Source organism: Hordeum vulgare, chromosome 4H (assembly GCF_904849725.1).
Source record: "Hordeum vulgare subsp. vulgare chromosome 4H, MorexV3_pseudomolecules_assembly, whole genome shotgun sequence".
Classification (NCBI taxonomy): domain Eukaryota; kingdom Viridiplantae; phylum Streptophyta; class Magnoliopsida; order Poales; family Poaceae; genus Hordeum; species Hordeum vulgare.
Genome location: NC_058521.1, coordinates 248,174,481 through 248,189,638, shown reverse-complemented (window position 1 = coordinate 248,189,638; position 15,158 = coordinate 248,174,481). Strand labels below are relative to the sequence as shown.

Here is a 15,158-nt window from a genome sequence, read left to right as displayed (position 1 = left end):
GTGGGCATGCGAGCCGAACTACTTAAGGGAACTGTAAGTCCCGATGAGGGCATGAGAAATGAAACCGAGATCAATCCCCTCTCCCTTTTCTCTTGTCTCACCTACTCTCTTCTCTGATCCTCATCCCCTTCCTCTCCCTTGAAACCCTAGCGCCGCCGGGACATTAGAGTTGGTAATCAAAGCCATTTTTTCCCACCACACCGCTGCCACCAGATCTCACAAGCTCTTCATCGATCTGTAACATCCACCATGTTAAGTGCAATTTGCTCCGACGAATTGCGCGAAATCCTGCACGGGGTTAGATCTGATTCGGAGCGAGAAAACGGCGCCAACAGCCAAACCATCGGCACAGACCCGCTACCTCCTCGATGCCATGACGGAAACTACCGAGAAACTGCACAGCCTGCTCGAATCCGTCACCCGGCGACTGGATGCGAGTCAGACCACCGCCGACGAGAGTTTCCAGGCTCAGCTCACCTACAACGAGCAAGTTTCCCACGAGCTCCAGAATTTGGCCAAGCAAATTGACCTGACGCAGGCCGATGTTGATGAGGCACGAAAATTGGCGCCCACGGCCGACCCGACCGCTGCCACCACCGCAGGCGCTGCCACCGTAGGAGCCTCGACCCAGTCAGACCTAACGACGGTCATGGGTTCCTCCGCTCACGTGCACTCCACACCACCGCCCACCGTCATCCACCCACCACCGCCGCCACCGCCGCTCTACACGGAAGGCGTCGTGCAGCTGCCGTTCGCGCGACTTGTCAACCAGGGACCTCCGTTGCTTCCATCCAGGGCACCCTCGCCACCGGCGCAGGGCCGCACCGGCAAGCACTACACCAAGCCGCCCAAGCACGATTTCCCTCGATTCGACGGCAATGCACCCTGTATCTGGCTGGAGCGCTGCACCTACTTCAAGTTCTACAAGGTGCCTCCGCACAACTGGGTGACCACTTCATCCTTATACATGGAAGGACTGGAGGCTATGTGGTTGCAGGCCTATCGCCAGACACACCCTGGGTTGTCAGGACTGGCGGCTATGTGGTAGCAGGCCTATTGCGAGACACACCCTAGGTTGTCATGGACCGCATTCCGGGCAGTTATCGAGGGTGAGTTTGGCCTGGAGGAATTCAAAGTTCAGATGCACCGGCTGGTCCAATTGAAACAGCCTGGAAGTGTTCAAGAGTATAGGCAGCAACTTGAGGCCACCATGTACCATTTGCTGTCCCTGGATGCATCGCTCAGCCCAAAGTTTTTTGTGTCAGTTTCTGCTGGGCCTGAAGGACGAGCTGCGCCTCAGCGTCAGATTGCGGTCACCCACGAGCATCGCCTGAGCCGCCGTGTTCGCGCGAATACAAGAGGAGTTGGAGAAGCAACGCGTGCCGCGGCATCGACCAACAACAGTGTGCTGCCCTCCACCAACCATGCTCGCTGCAGCGCCAGCACGCGCAGCAGCCCCTCCCCGCCAAGGCGGTGACGATTTCGGCCGTGAGCATCACTTGCGCGATTTCAAAAGAGCCAAGCCTCTGTTTTCGCTGCGGCGACAAGTACTCCAGAGAGCATCAGTGCAAGAGGACAGGAGTGGTGATGATGATCGAGGTGGGTGATTACGGATGATACCCTCCATACCCTGCAACTGTTGGAGCCACCCGCCGCTGCAGCCCGGGACGCAGAATGCTGCTCGCTGTCCCAACATGTCGTTACTAGCGATGAAGCCCATTCCACCATCCGTCTTCGCTCACAGGTGGGCGATCAAGTCATGCTGCTGTTAGTCGACTCCAACAATACCCACGGTTTCGTCACCCCTTCATCTCCCTTGAAACCCTAGCGCCGCCAGGACATTAAACCCATGTCCACTGAGCCCGGTATAACTCTATGCACGGGTATGACATTACCGCCCCCAAAAAACATTGCTTGTCCCCAAGCAATGGCTTACTTAGGTTGCGATGCACTGTAGTTCCAATGTCTATGCAGAATTCTTCTCAACACAAGGACTGCCCCTATTATGTGTTAAGGCTGGTTGCACCCAGCACATGTGCTCCTGTGAAAATAATCCTCCAAATACCTGGATCCCATGGCCTACACTTAAGATAGCTCACAACAATGATCACAGAGCTTGTATTGAAGGCTCATAGTGCACACATGAGGGCAATATGCAAAATTGATGAGTCCAATTGCCTTGTAGAAGAGTGTACCTACTTGAGATCTGTAACTGTGCCAATACAAGTTGTCCATGGAATACTTCTTGTACCTCATGTCTTTGTGGGGAAAGACAAGCAAGTTTTCGCTGGAGTTGCAACTGATAATGCAACAAAGATGCTGCCGCAAACTCACCCATTCAGTAAGCCACCGGCTTTGGAACATCACTAAATAAGGATCCAAAAGGAATTGAAACAGAAGAGTAGTCTTGCTGATTTTCCCATTACTGCAGGAAGCTAGATTTTCCAAGTGCAAATCCTGCTGATTCTCATATTTTCTGGAGCTAAAATGAAGGGCAAAATTATTGCTGCCATATTTCCTGGTGAGTTGTCAAATGGAGCAATGAATATAGTATTTTGCACTTGCTCATATTAAATGTTTGTTCCATTGCATTAGCAGCAGTTACACCCTCTGTCAAACTTGGCAGGTTACCAACATGAGGCATTGCAAGTGCATGCATAAGAAGGATATTTATAATTTCAAGGTCCCATGGTATATAAAGTTCAGTTGGAAGAACTCTGAACTTGTCATCCTCCCAAATCATAAGCAACAGGTTCATGAAATAAACCTTGATGTTTTCGACAAAATGTTTGCAGCTTAGTACCTGCCATGTGTAACTTGAACCTCCAGGATTCAAATGATGGCCTAACCTGCTGGCTTGCAAGAGAATGGCCATAAGCTGAGAAAACAGAGCAGGAGTAAGCACTCCCATCCTCGTCCAAATATTAGCTCTAGTGTTCACAATGCAGAATTTAGCTTTGGCCCAACTAAAAATGCACTAGTACGAAACCACCAACCCTGCTTAACATGTATTAAACCTTGCGAGAATAGTGAAGAAACAACTATGATGTTTATGCTGCTGGTAACAATGCTCTGGACCTCCCCATCGGCATAGAACTGTGTTGCTCAATCCAGAAGTCTGACAACAAGCGTTCCTCAACAATAGCTTGAAACATCCACCCGGATCCCAAATGAGCTCCTGGTACATCTGCAATGCTTCAGTAACTTGCATACAAATAACATCTCCGATGTACCATGGCAAGGTTGAACTCGCACCATGCTCAGCAAATTGGAACCCAAGCATAAAGTTCATGCTGAAAACAGTGGTGTAGCAAGAACCACTCCATCTCTGACCAAGACTAATACCATTACAGCCCCATGGTAGCTCTATAGCCAACACACCGACTATAATGTGAATCTGAGAAGGAGGTGGTCAGGGTGTCCCCTCGACATCATCACGCTGCAGCACTTAAACAACGCATATGCAGTAAGATCATCGGCATCATCAAACTCAAAGCACTCTGTTGATTTTGTCATCGAAGCACTCTGTCATGCACTTGGGAAGCGTCGGGTTGTCAAGCTCAAAAATGGCAAACAATTGCATCGGTGGGTTCGGCAAGGCATTTGAAGGGCCAGTGACAACCGCCAACCGAGTGAGTACATGACCAGAAATCTCATTGTCCTGTCCCGCACCACGTCCTTGCGAGGCTTTTTCTCCACCTCAACAACATACACATCAGGCTCCATGAAAAGAGACAAACCTCCAACATTGATGGGTACCTTGTCATCTGATACTCCCAACTCCCCATCAAGCAGAACCACCGCTGAGGATGCACTCGGATTTGCTTCCTTCGTGAACATAGACGGCTGCACTTCCGCATTGGAGCTTTGCGTGGGTGATGATGCTCCTTGCGCTGCAGCCTGTATCAAGGCAGGTGGTGTCATCTCCTCACAATCAAAATCAATGGCGATCGATTTCGAGTTGGGCAGCGTGATGATGCTAATGGACGGTAGGGTGTACTGGATATCCAGAAGGCAGCACCCATCATAGTGCACCCTTAGCTTTGCTCGCCTCCGGCCATGATTGGAACTCCACAAACACCTCCATATGCGTGGATTTCTGCGAGACACACATATGATGCACACCATAGGCATCAAAGAGCTGACCTAGTACCTCCTTTGTTACCTTATAGATCAAGTTGGTGATGATGACATGCAAAACATAGCTGCTGGTTGCCTCCGGGTGTATTGACATTTTGTCGAACAGATGGTGAGCAAGAAAAAGGGAAACAAAATTTGGTGAAAAATTTCTGGGATTTGGGGAGAAATCGGCGGGTGGATCGAAGGGCTCTGAATACCAATTGTCACGACCCTAGATTAGGAGGTAACAGATCGATACCAGACAACCGCAATGGATACAAGTATTCCCGGTGTATGAATATATTCACAAAACCAAGGTTCACAAAGGGATACAATCCAGAGAAGAGAATCAAGGATGGGAAGAGCACAGATCAAGGTAGAGTAGCAGGAGAATTAGAGAGAGAGAGGAGACACTCTTCTGGCACGAGGGGGAGGAGGTAGCTCGAGGAGGAAGATGGCCAAGGCTCTGTTCTGTTCGATGCCTCTCCTTCCAGATACTGCATCGCTCTTGTAGTCACCAAACCGAACCACAAGCCTAGTGCAAGTTAGCCAACGGCCCATGTCCATTGAGCCCAGTATACCTCTATGCACGGGTATGACAAATTGATCTCTCAAATCATAGACATGAATGGACGACGCCGAAGAATTTAATTCAAAGGCGTTTGATGATTATTGCATGGCAATGGAACCAAAGTCAAGCACTTAGTACCGCATGTCCATACACACGATGGACTAGCGAGACATTGATTATAAGAGAACTAAAACATTGCCCAACCACTCTCTCGAGGTTGTAATTTACCAACTATAGGCCAATCTCATCAACTTTATACAGTCGGCCTACAACATCCACTCTCTTGTCCAGCCTGCACAACGGGTCGGCACCGAATATTTTCCACCTTTGTAGGTACGATTGCTAGATATATGTAGCAATACCACCACCCCATTGATCAGCAATGGGCCCGCCCCATAAGTCCGGGGTATACATTGGTTATGAGAAACTTGGGACTGGTGGAGGGCCCGCCATGGGTAGGACACCCCCACCACCTCCTGAAGGACCAAGTTCCTCCACCTAAACTTAAGAATGCTGGTTTTAAGAACGAGTGATTGCCCTTCTCCGACCCTTACTGCCCAACCGGAGAGCGGACAGCTAATGTGTTCCACTTATTGAACAGGGTCTATGGTCGGTCCGTGACCCCTGGACACCGAAGGCATCCTTGGGGTGATCTCGTAGGAACTACGGGGTGGAGACAATGGGGTCAGTCCATGGATTTTCCTTCCTTTTGCTGGTTATCCACCCTTGACCCAGTTGGTCTATTAGCCAAGAGGAGAGCATCCATAGTACGTGCAGTTGATGAGAATCACTAGTAAAGAGCTCTTTCCATATTTCCTCGGTCAATATTTACTTTCTGTACTTTTGTGCGCTTCTGCGTAATTGACAACTACACCTACACCTCCTGCTCCGCAGCCCTTGGACCGGACTAGCCGACAGGAGTTGCGGAACATATTTCATCATGTTCCCAATTCTTTCATTCTAACAACTATGCTATGCAAATAGCAAGGCTTTGTTTGGACTTTAGATAGTGTCTTCCAAATATGACCTACTCCTACTTCAGACCTGGCCTTACAGTTGACGGAAATATTTGTTGCCACACATGACGCATGCCTCACAAGGTTAATCCAATCGAAGTATAACCAAAAAACAACATATTTGAGAGGGGAATGAATTCAACTGGAGGCAATCAACCAAAGCAATATTTGTGAAGTTCACGGCATGCTCAAAAATGGTAAAAGCATGGCCGATCACATGTCAAACTTTTGCAATATTTTGATAATTTTCTCTACAGAAGCTTTGCCTACACAGTACTGTGCAAATGCATATATTTCTTGAGAAGGCACAAGAGTTCATGTCACAAGAACATTTAAAAAACGACTCACCTGTGGTCCCATTAGGAAACACAGCAGCATCTAGGGCAATATGGCCTTTCAAGACCTATTTTCGGTATTCAACACCACTTTGGTATCAGCATGAGATCAAACATAAGTAGTCCAAAAACAAAATTAATGAGGAAATTATACTAGATGTAAGTTATCACAGTGTATACTTAGGTATTGGCAATGGATGAAACATAAGTCAAGTATTTAAGATCAGAATTATTTTACTTAACAATAAGGTAAATAAAACAGCATGCCTACTACAAATATCAAACTGCCTTTAGTTGAAATACGAACATGAGTGTTCTAACAGCAGAATAATGGGACAAGCATTCAGAGCACTGATAGTAACAGTAGCAGAGCTAACAGGTGAGGTGTATGAATCTTGCGTGACAATCATTGATCAAACTACTGATTGAGTGACAAGGTTAAGTTGTAAGCTCAAGGAATTCTTTAACTCCATAAGTGGAGAGTTCATAAGGTGAGAACATATGAAAACACTGTGATTGATGCAATGCTTGAAGAAATAATATTCCAAAATATATACAAGCTGACTCCATATCTCATAATAAATTATATATCTTAAGAACAATTGATTAATCAAAAATAGAACTTACAGCTGTGTAGCATGACTTCTGATGCTCTGAGGGTTTACCAAAATGTACAGTTCTTGTAATGTCTGTAGTGCCATCCAGGTACTGCAAGTATACCATCACTAAATTCATTAGATTCTATGGAATCCACAAACAGAAAATCTCAGTTCAAGACAGATATGTACTCAACCTGTGCCCCAGAGTCACAGAGATATATTTTATCAGCATCAAGTTCCGCACATGTATTTGCATCAGGTGAATAGTGAATTATTGCTGCATTTGGCCCCACAGATGATATCGTAGGAAAACTCAAACCTTTAAAATGCTGCGGCAACATATAATGACTTGTCAAAGCTGATATGTATCAAGAGATTGAATGCAAAATGCCCACAAGGAATGGGTATTAAATATAAATTCATATAAAACATGCTAAAAAAATGTTCTAGAAAAATACGTATTTCAAGAAAAAATGTTCCAAAAAATACACATATTTCAAGAATCACCACAACACTACACATTAGTACTGATGTTACCCTGACACATAGTTGCAGGGAATCTGAGTCGCCCGGGTCGAGGAACGAGGTCGAGGGTAGCGGGTAGACACCCCATCGGAACCGGCGATCGACAAGGGGTATACTTCTTCGGGAAACTAATTGGGGATGTGGTCGTGATCCAAAGGTTTTCGGGTCGATGGCCCCGGTACGATACATCGGGTCGTGGTCTGAGATCCCAATTTTTGGATGGAGGGGAAGAAAGATCTTTACGAACTGCGCTGATATATTTCCCAATATTGCGGGGATGGAAATTGTTAGTTTTTCGAGAAAACGCAGAAGACTTTGTGTTTCATTGTATTGAAAAGAGGGAGGGACAACCCCCTAAGAGGCTAGTACAACGGTGTTACAAACGGATCAATGCACGTCCCAGGAGGGTGGCAGGGTGACCCTAAGCCCTTTGGCCCCTGCCTTGGCCCAACTCCTGGACTCATCCTTGATTGCATCGGCGAGCTCAACTAGCGATAGGGTTACATAGTCAAAAACACACGCGTTCCTATGCTTCCAGATCATCCAAGGCACGAGGAGCGCAATCGAGGCCAGCGCTTTGCGGAGCGGGGGTGGCGTGGCATCGCGAGCGCGCAGCCACCAGTCCTAAAGCGTGGCGTCCTGGTCAGGCACCGGTGCCGGGAGTCGCAGCCAGGACATAATCCCGTGCCAAGTCTGCTTCACGAATGGGCAAGAGAGCAGCAGGTGTTGTATCGTCTCCGGTTCTTGGTCGCAAAGGAGGCACCGAGGGTGATGCTGTAAGTGCATCTAGTGCCCCTTAGTGATTTTGGTGGTTTGAAGACTTATAGGTTAAGTATCTAATGTGTTTGTGAGTGTACACAGGATCTATAAGTCATTGAGGAGTTTGAGATATTTGAAGAATATCGACCCCTAAAAATATATGTCTTCAGTTGAAGAAATTGGTCTGAAGCTGAAGAAATGAATCGCGAGGAATCTGCGATGAAATTGATATTCCTCATGAAGATACTGATATTGAGAAGTCCGGTGGTTCCTGAAGAAAATCACTCTGAAGAATTGAAGCATGAAGATTTACACTTTCTGTTTTTACTTTCTTCGCATTCGAGTAATAGGAACACCGTACTGTTAAAGGGGGTCAAAGTTACACTATGGAATGAATTTCCTCATGATGCCCAACCCAAGCCTAATCCTACCAAAAGCCTCAAGTGAGGAATACGAGTGACATGAGGACTCTCACAGTTGAGGGTTCCGACCGTTTCGATAGCCACGCCAAGTCATTGGTCTTATCCACTCCAACGGTCATATCATTTAAGGGCATTAGTGTCAAATCATGTCGGGATGCTCCCAGGCTATAAATAGCCACCCCCCACAACCATTAGCTGGTTGGCTGCTCCGTTAGAAACTGACACTTGTCATAAGAGCAACCCAATTCCTCAGAGCCTTCGAGAGTAATTCATCAGTGAGGAAATACACCATACACCGAAACCACAAACCAAACCTAATGATTGAGCATCACTGAAGAAGTTGTTCCTGTGTGGGACTGAAGCCTTTTTACCTTTGAGGATTGTGCATCCTCCAGACGGTTAGGCATCATGGTCTAGAGCTTTCCAGCAATCAATTGTGGATCGCCGGGTGACCAAGTTTGTGAGGGTTTGGAAGTCTGCCCTGAAGACTTACCACGAGTGTTGGGCGAGGACTGTGTGTCCTTAGCTCAAGGAGAATACGGTAAGGACTGTGTGTCCCGGGACTGGGTGTCCTTTGGTTTCAATACCAAGCCGCTCCAAACCAGATGTACGTCTGTCACAGCAGTTGGAACTGGGTCATCAACGACTGTCTTCACTGAGCAACGGGTTCTAATTCCTCAACTCCTTACTTCCCTTGTATTATGTGTTGATGACTTTCACTGCGACTGTTTGAAGAATTTGTTGAAGACTTTCTCTGAATTTCCTCAGCCCCAAATTCTTCACGTTAGTTATTCCTCATCTGTATTCTGCGTGCCTGCTCACTGTGCAATCTGTTTTCACATTCTTCACTCTGAAAAACTGCTGTTGTGAAACTTTGCACTTCTGATCATTTACTGTTTCCGCTGTAAGTTAGTCATCAGTGAGGAATTTACTTAAAAGGAATTTCCTCAGTGATGAAATCCTAAAAATCTCCTATTCACCCCACCTCTAGTCGATATAACGCACTTTCAGATGCATTAGGCCATGGCGAGCAAGGCGCTCAGCAGTCCAGCAGCAGTCCTGATTAGCGAGCCAGTGGAAGAACTTGACCTTCGAAGGGGCCCAACCCTTCCAGATCAACTTCCAGGACCGGCAAGTGATAGATCCGTGGAAGGTGGCTAGATAGCAGGACCTGGCTGAGTAGCTGCCGCTGGCTGTCCACTTCCAGGAAAGCATGTCCGGCTCTGAGGAGAGGGTGATGCGGGACACCAGCAGCCAAATCTGGAGATACTGCCCAATCTCCTGAAGGCCAAGTGTGCCGTGAATATCCCTCGCCCAAGCATTGCCGGCAATGCCCTCCGCCACCGTCTGGGACTTTCTACGATGTTTGGGGATGCACAAGTACAGCGAGAGCGCGTGCTCGCGGATGGAGAGGCCGAGGAGCCATCGGTCCTCCCAGAAAAGTGTTGTTGATCCGTCTCCAATCTGCATGGTGGTGGAGGCATAGAAGAGGCCGTGCTCCTCGGGGGTGAACTGCAGGTCCAGGCCATGCCATGCGCGGCTAGTGTCCGTCCGCGAGAGCCATAGCCATCGGAGCCTAAGGGCAAGCCCCGTGCGCTCTAGGTCGCGGACACCCAGGCCGCCGTACTCAAGCGGTCGGCATACCCGACGCCAATTCACGTGGCAGTGCCCACCGTGAGCAGCCTCGCGTCCGGCCCAGAGGAACCCACGATGAATCTTCTCGAGCTGCTTCAGGGTTTTCTTCGGAGGTGCTAGGGCGAGCATTTGGTGAATGGGGATGGCACTAAGCACAGACTTGACGAGCGCCAGCCGCCCAGCCTTGTTCATGAGCCATGCCTTCCACGATGGTAGGCGGCCGGCCACCTTGTCAACTAGAGGTTGCATCTGAGCCGCGGAGGGGCGGCGCGTGGAGAGGAGGATACCCAGATACGTGATGGGCAGAGCCGCCGTCTGGCAGCCAAGAATCGCTAGCGATTCGGCGGTCGACTCATCTCCATGAAGTGCTGTGGCAGAGCTCTTGCCGTAGTTCACGTGCAGGCCGGAGGCGGAGCCAAAGACCCCTAAGATGCCCTTCACAGCGAGGACCTCGTCGGTCGAGGCGTGGCAGAACAGCATCACATCATCGGCGTAAAGCGAGATAGCCGGGATGTTGCGTCGGGGGTGGAGGCTCCGGAGAATGCCAGCCTAGAGCGCCCGTTGCATGAGGCGGCTGAGCGTGTCGACGGCCAGGACGAAGAGTTGCGGGGATGTCGAGTCACCCTGTCTCAACCCACGGCGGTGCCAGATCGGGGGTCCCGGCACTCCATTGAGCAAGACGCGGGTGCTGGCCAAGGAGAGGAGGATGGCCAGCCACTCCCGGAACCTCGCTCCTAAGCCATATTGGCGCAAGGCCTCGAAGAGGAAGGGCCATGATATGGAGTCGAAGGCCCGGGCGAGGTCGAGGTTGAGCATGATCCTCGGCGCGCCCAGTTGGTGCAGGATCTTGAGGCATTGCCGGACTAGGATGAAGTTGTCGTGGAGGGTACGTCCGGCGATGAAAGCATTCTGATAGCGGCTCACTAGGCCGTCGAGCATCGGAGCCAAGCGCAAGGAGAGGACCTTAGCGAAGAGCTTAGCCACAATATGTATCAGGCAGATCGGCCGGTAGTCGCCAAGCCTGTGAGCATCGGCGCGCTTTGGCAGCAAGGTGAGCAGTGCTTGGTTGAGCTTGTGGAATCCATGCCCCCACAGCGCATAGAGCTGCTCAAAGACCTCAAGCACGTCCTGCTTAATGGTGCTCCAGCACGCGCGCAGGAACTCCGCGGTGAAGCCGTCCGGCCCTGGTACCTTGTGCGCCGGCATGCGCCGCACAGCCTCCCAAATCTCCTCAGGACTGAACGGCACCTCTAGGGCCGTCAGGTCAGCTGGCTGGATGAGGTGCTCGAAGTCCAGCGTGTGGGCGCGGTCGGCCGCCCGTCGAAGTGAGCAAAGGCCGCCTGGGCCATCTCGTCGTGCTCGCTGAGCATCTGCCCATCAACAAGCAGGCTGTACACTCTGTTTTTCTGCCGACGATATGTGCATTGCCTGTGGAAGAAGCTTGTGTTAGCGTCGCCGTCCGAGAGGGAGGAGATGCGAGCACGCTGTCGGGCAATCGTGCGCTCAAGCGAAGCCAAGCCCAGGTAGGATAGCTTGGTCTGCTTGCACAGCCAATCCTCCGGAGGGGAGAGCGTGCGGATCTCCATGGCTTGGTCGAAGCGCAGGATTAGCTCACGGTAGATGGCAAGCTTGTTCCTGATGTTACCCGTGGACTTGGCGCTCCAGCTCGTGAGGGCGCGGCCCGTAGCCTGCAGACGCCTGAAAGGGTCTGGGTCGGACACCGAGCCCCAGGCCGCGGCTACCGTGTCGTGGAAGCCGTCGAGACGCATCCAAAACTCCTCGAAGTGGAATCGTTTGTGAGCTGATGGCATGGGCGAGCAGTCCAAAAGCAGAGGGCAGTGGTCGGAGACAACGGATGCCAGGCAGCGGAGGTGGCACTCGCCATGACTGTCCTCCCAGTTTGCGGTGCAGAGCACCCGGTCAAGGCGCACGAGCGTGGGACGGGATTGCTCGTTAGACCACGTGAAGCGACGCCCATTGAGGTAAACCTCCTTTAAGGCAAGGTCATTGACGACGCGGCGGAATCTACCCATCATGCGGTGGTTCACGTTGCCCGAGCTTTTGTCCGAGGCACGACATATCAAGTTGAAGTCCCCGCACAGCATCCATGGGCCTGGGCTGGTATCGCGAATGTCGCGCAGCTCTTGAAGGAACAGCAGTTTGTCCTGGTCGCTTTGGGGCCCGTAGACCGTGGTGAGCCACCAAGGGTTGCCATTGGGCACGCGCACCTTCGCAGTCACCGCGTGCTACGTGAACTGGAGGTCAGAGAGCGTGGCAGCCCTGGTTTTCCAAGCCAGGAGAATGCCACTACGCGTGCCATCGGCCGGGAGGTAAGTGGACCCATCAAATTCAGACCCCAACGTTTCCAGCACAAGTTATATTGATGATGTCCGGCCTTTTGTATTCTAGACTTTTGGCATCCTCTTGTACATGTATATATATTGGTTTTGGCCTCCTAATAATATTAAGTTGCTATTCTCAACATTGTATTATAGCTCAAGTATCTTTTTAGGCACCGCACAACTCGCACTGCTCCCGATCAAATCTCCTACACGGACGTCGTTGCTCCCTTCCCTGCCGGCCTGTGATTCTGCTTTTGCATGTGTCATCTCTAGCTACAAGAGTATCACATCCAGCCGTTGGCTAACTGTTACACTCCCGTGCAATCCACAGCGAATTGATTCAGCGTTGTGTGCATCGGACTTTGATCCAGCCACTACCCGCTCATCTTCCTCCAAGGTAGCCGCCGGCAGCCGGCCCCATGCACGCCGCTGCTGCCTTCCGCGGCTGCCGGCCGCAGGCCTCGTCCTGCGCAGCTGCTGCCGCCCGCCCTCCTGGTGCGCTGCCGCCTGGGCTGTCGCCGTCCATCCTTCGTTATACCCTGCACGCGATCTGGTCTGGTGCCAGCCTTCGTTTCACCGATGCCAGTTGCCGCTCTCCCGAGCCAGTAGCCGCTTGATTTCCGGTACTACCGACTACCCATCTCACGCTAGCATGCGTTGACTACGAGGTCATCAATCGATCCACTTGCATGTGTGTGTGCGTGCTCCCTGCACGGAATCCTCTACTTTGGGCTGCTGGTGGGCGGCCAGGCTGCTCAGTCTTCGTTTTTGTTTAAAAAGAAGAGAGAAAAAAAAATTTAAACAGATACAGTGCTTTCGTCAGGTACGCCTCCTCACTGCCCGATGTTCCGACGGTGATCCATATATTGATCCCGTCTTGCACATGTGCCTTTCCTCGGTGCTTGGTGCTCGCCCGCTTGGAGATGGTGGTTGTCGCTCATCGACACCTTTTGCGACATCCACCGATGTTGTTGGCCGCTCCACATCGACTTCTTCGACGATTGCATCGCCTCCTCTAGCCGCTTCTCTGCATAGTGTTGGTCGTTCTTCGTCGACTCTTCCCACGACTTCCACACCTGGTGATTGTCGCCCTACATCGACTCCTCTCGCGGCTTCTGTGCGCGGCAGTGAGCGCTCTACGTCGACTCCCCCATTGGCTTCCACATGCGGCTATGCGGCGACTCGCTACTCTCGATCGACTCTACACGCGGTTTCCACGGGTGGTGGCAACTGCTCATCGTCGGAAGTGTTTCTACCTCGACCTCTTCTGACGTATTGTTGTCTACGCATGAGATTGCACAATACGATGACATGCCTGCTTGATGCTTGGGATTCTTCACCGCTAGTTTCTGTAGATTCCGTGACTGACTCTTCTGGCAAAAAGAAACCACCTTCTACCCATTCAGATACATCCCCATGGATTCTTGATACTGGAGCATCTTTTCATATGACTTGGTTCTTTTACTTTGACCTCCGTTCGACCTGTCGAGTCTCTTGTTCGTGTTCTTACGGCGGATGGCACTCCCCTCCTTGTAGCTAGTCGAGGCACTCTTAGCACTTCTTCATTTCATGTTCCCTCTATAGCTCATGTTCCTCGACTTACTATGCAGCTCATATCTGGTGGTCAGATTGTTGACTCTAGTTGTAAGGTCATTGTCGACTTCAATTCGTGTTCTGTACAGGATCGTTGCACAGGCGCTCTTCTTGGTGTTGGACCTCGACGCTCTTGGAGCTTGACTGGCTTCGCCTTCCCTTCGCTGCCACCCCCACCATACTCACAGCCCCTGTTGCCGCATCTACCAGCACTTGTCAGCAGTGGCATCATCGTCTTGGCCATTTATGTGGTTCTCGTCTCTCGTCTTCGGTTCATCGCGATGTTCTGGGGTGTGTCTCCAGTAATGCTTCGTTGGATTGTCTAGGTTGTAGGCTTCGCAAGCAGATTCAGCTACCCTATCCTTATAGTGAGTTAGTGTCCAAGCGGCCTTTTGATCTCGTTCACTCTGATGTTTGGGGTCCGGCTCCCTTCGCTTCAAAAGGGGGTCATCGCTACTATATTATCTTTATAGACGATTTTTCTCGATACACTTGGATCTATTTCATGTCATCTCGTAGTGAGGTCTTACCTATATACAAAAAAAATTGTTGCCATTGGTTCATACACAGTTTTCCACTCATATTCGTGTTTTTCACGCAGATTCAGCTGGTGAGTATATTTCTCATGCGCTGCGAGGATTCCATGTTGAGCAGGGTACTCTTGCTCAGTTCTCTTATCCTGGTGCTCATGCTCGGAATGGTGTGGCTGAGCGCAAGCATCGTCACCTTGAGACGGCGCGTGCGATGATGATTGCCGCCTCACTTCTGGGCTGAGGTTGTTACCACTTCCACCTATCTCATCGACATTCAGCCATCTGCTGCTCTACGGCGTGGTATTCCTCTTGAGCGTCTTTCTAGCCGTTCTCCTGATTATTTGGTGCTTCGTTTGTTTGGTTGTGTTTGCTATGTTTTGCTTGCCCCTCCTGAACACACCAAAGTAAGCACTCAGTCTGTTGAGTATGTCTATCTCGGATACACTGATGAGCATAGGGCTATCGGTGTTGGGATCCTATCGATCGCCAGATGCCTATTTCTCGGGATGTCACCTTTGATGAGTCTCGTCCCTTCTACCCACGTCCATCATCCTCGACCTTTTCCACGGAGGACATCTCTTTTCTTACGTTTTCGGATATGCCTCTCTCGGTGCCTAGTATTCCTACTCCTCGTCCCACTGTTGCAGATCCGACGTCGTCCTCTCCTATGGTTTCTTCTCGTCCCTCATCTCATGACTATCCACCTTCA

The 15,158-nt window shown here is 50.4% G+C and overlaps 1 protein-coding gene across 4 annotated transcripts in view; it reads right to left on the bottom strand.

The window, feature by feature from the left end:
- Positions 1-15,158, bottom strand: part of LOC123448466 (aminopeptidase P1) — a 42,744-nt gene that overhangs the window by 9,324 nt on the left and 18,262 nt on the right. For 2 of the 4 annotated variants that reach the window (XM_045125368.1, XM_045125369.1), the window contains exons 10-13: positions 6,835-6,969; positions 6,669-6,749; positions 6,055-6,109; positions 2,804-2,878 (exon numbers count right to left, since the gene is read on the bottom strand). In XM_045125368.1, coding sequence (XP_044981303.1) covers positions 2,804-2,878; positions 6,055-6,109; positions 6,669-6,749; positions 6,835-6,969 — 346 coding nt within the window. The remainder of the gene's footprint in view (positions 1-2,803; positions 2,879-6,054; positions 6,110-6,668; positions 6,750-6,834; positions 6,970-15,158) is intronic. The other 2 variants (XM_045125370.1, XM_045125371.1) reach the window with 1 other exon arrangement.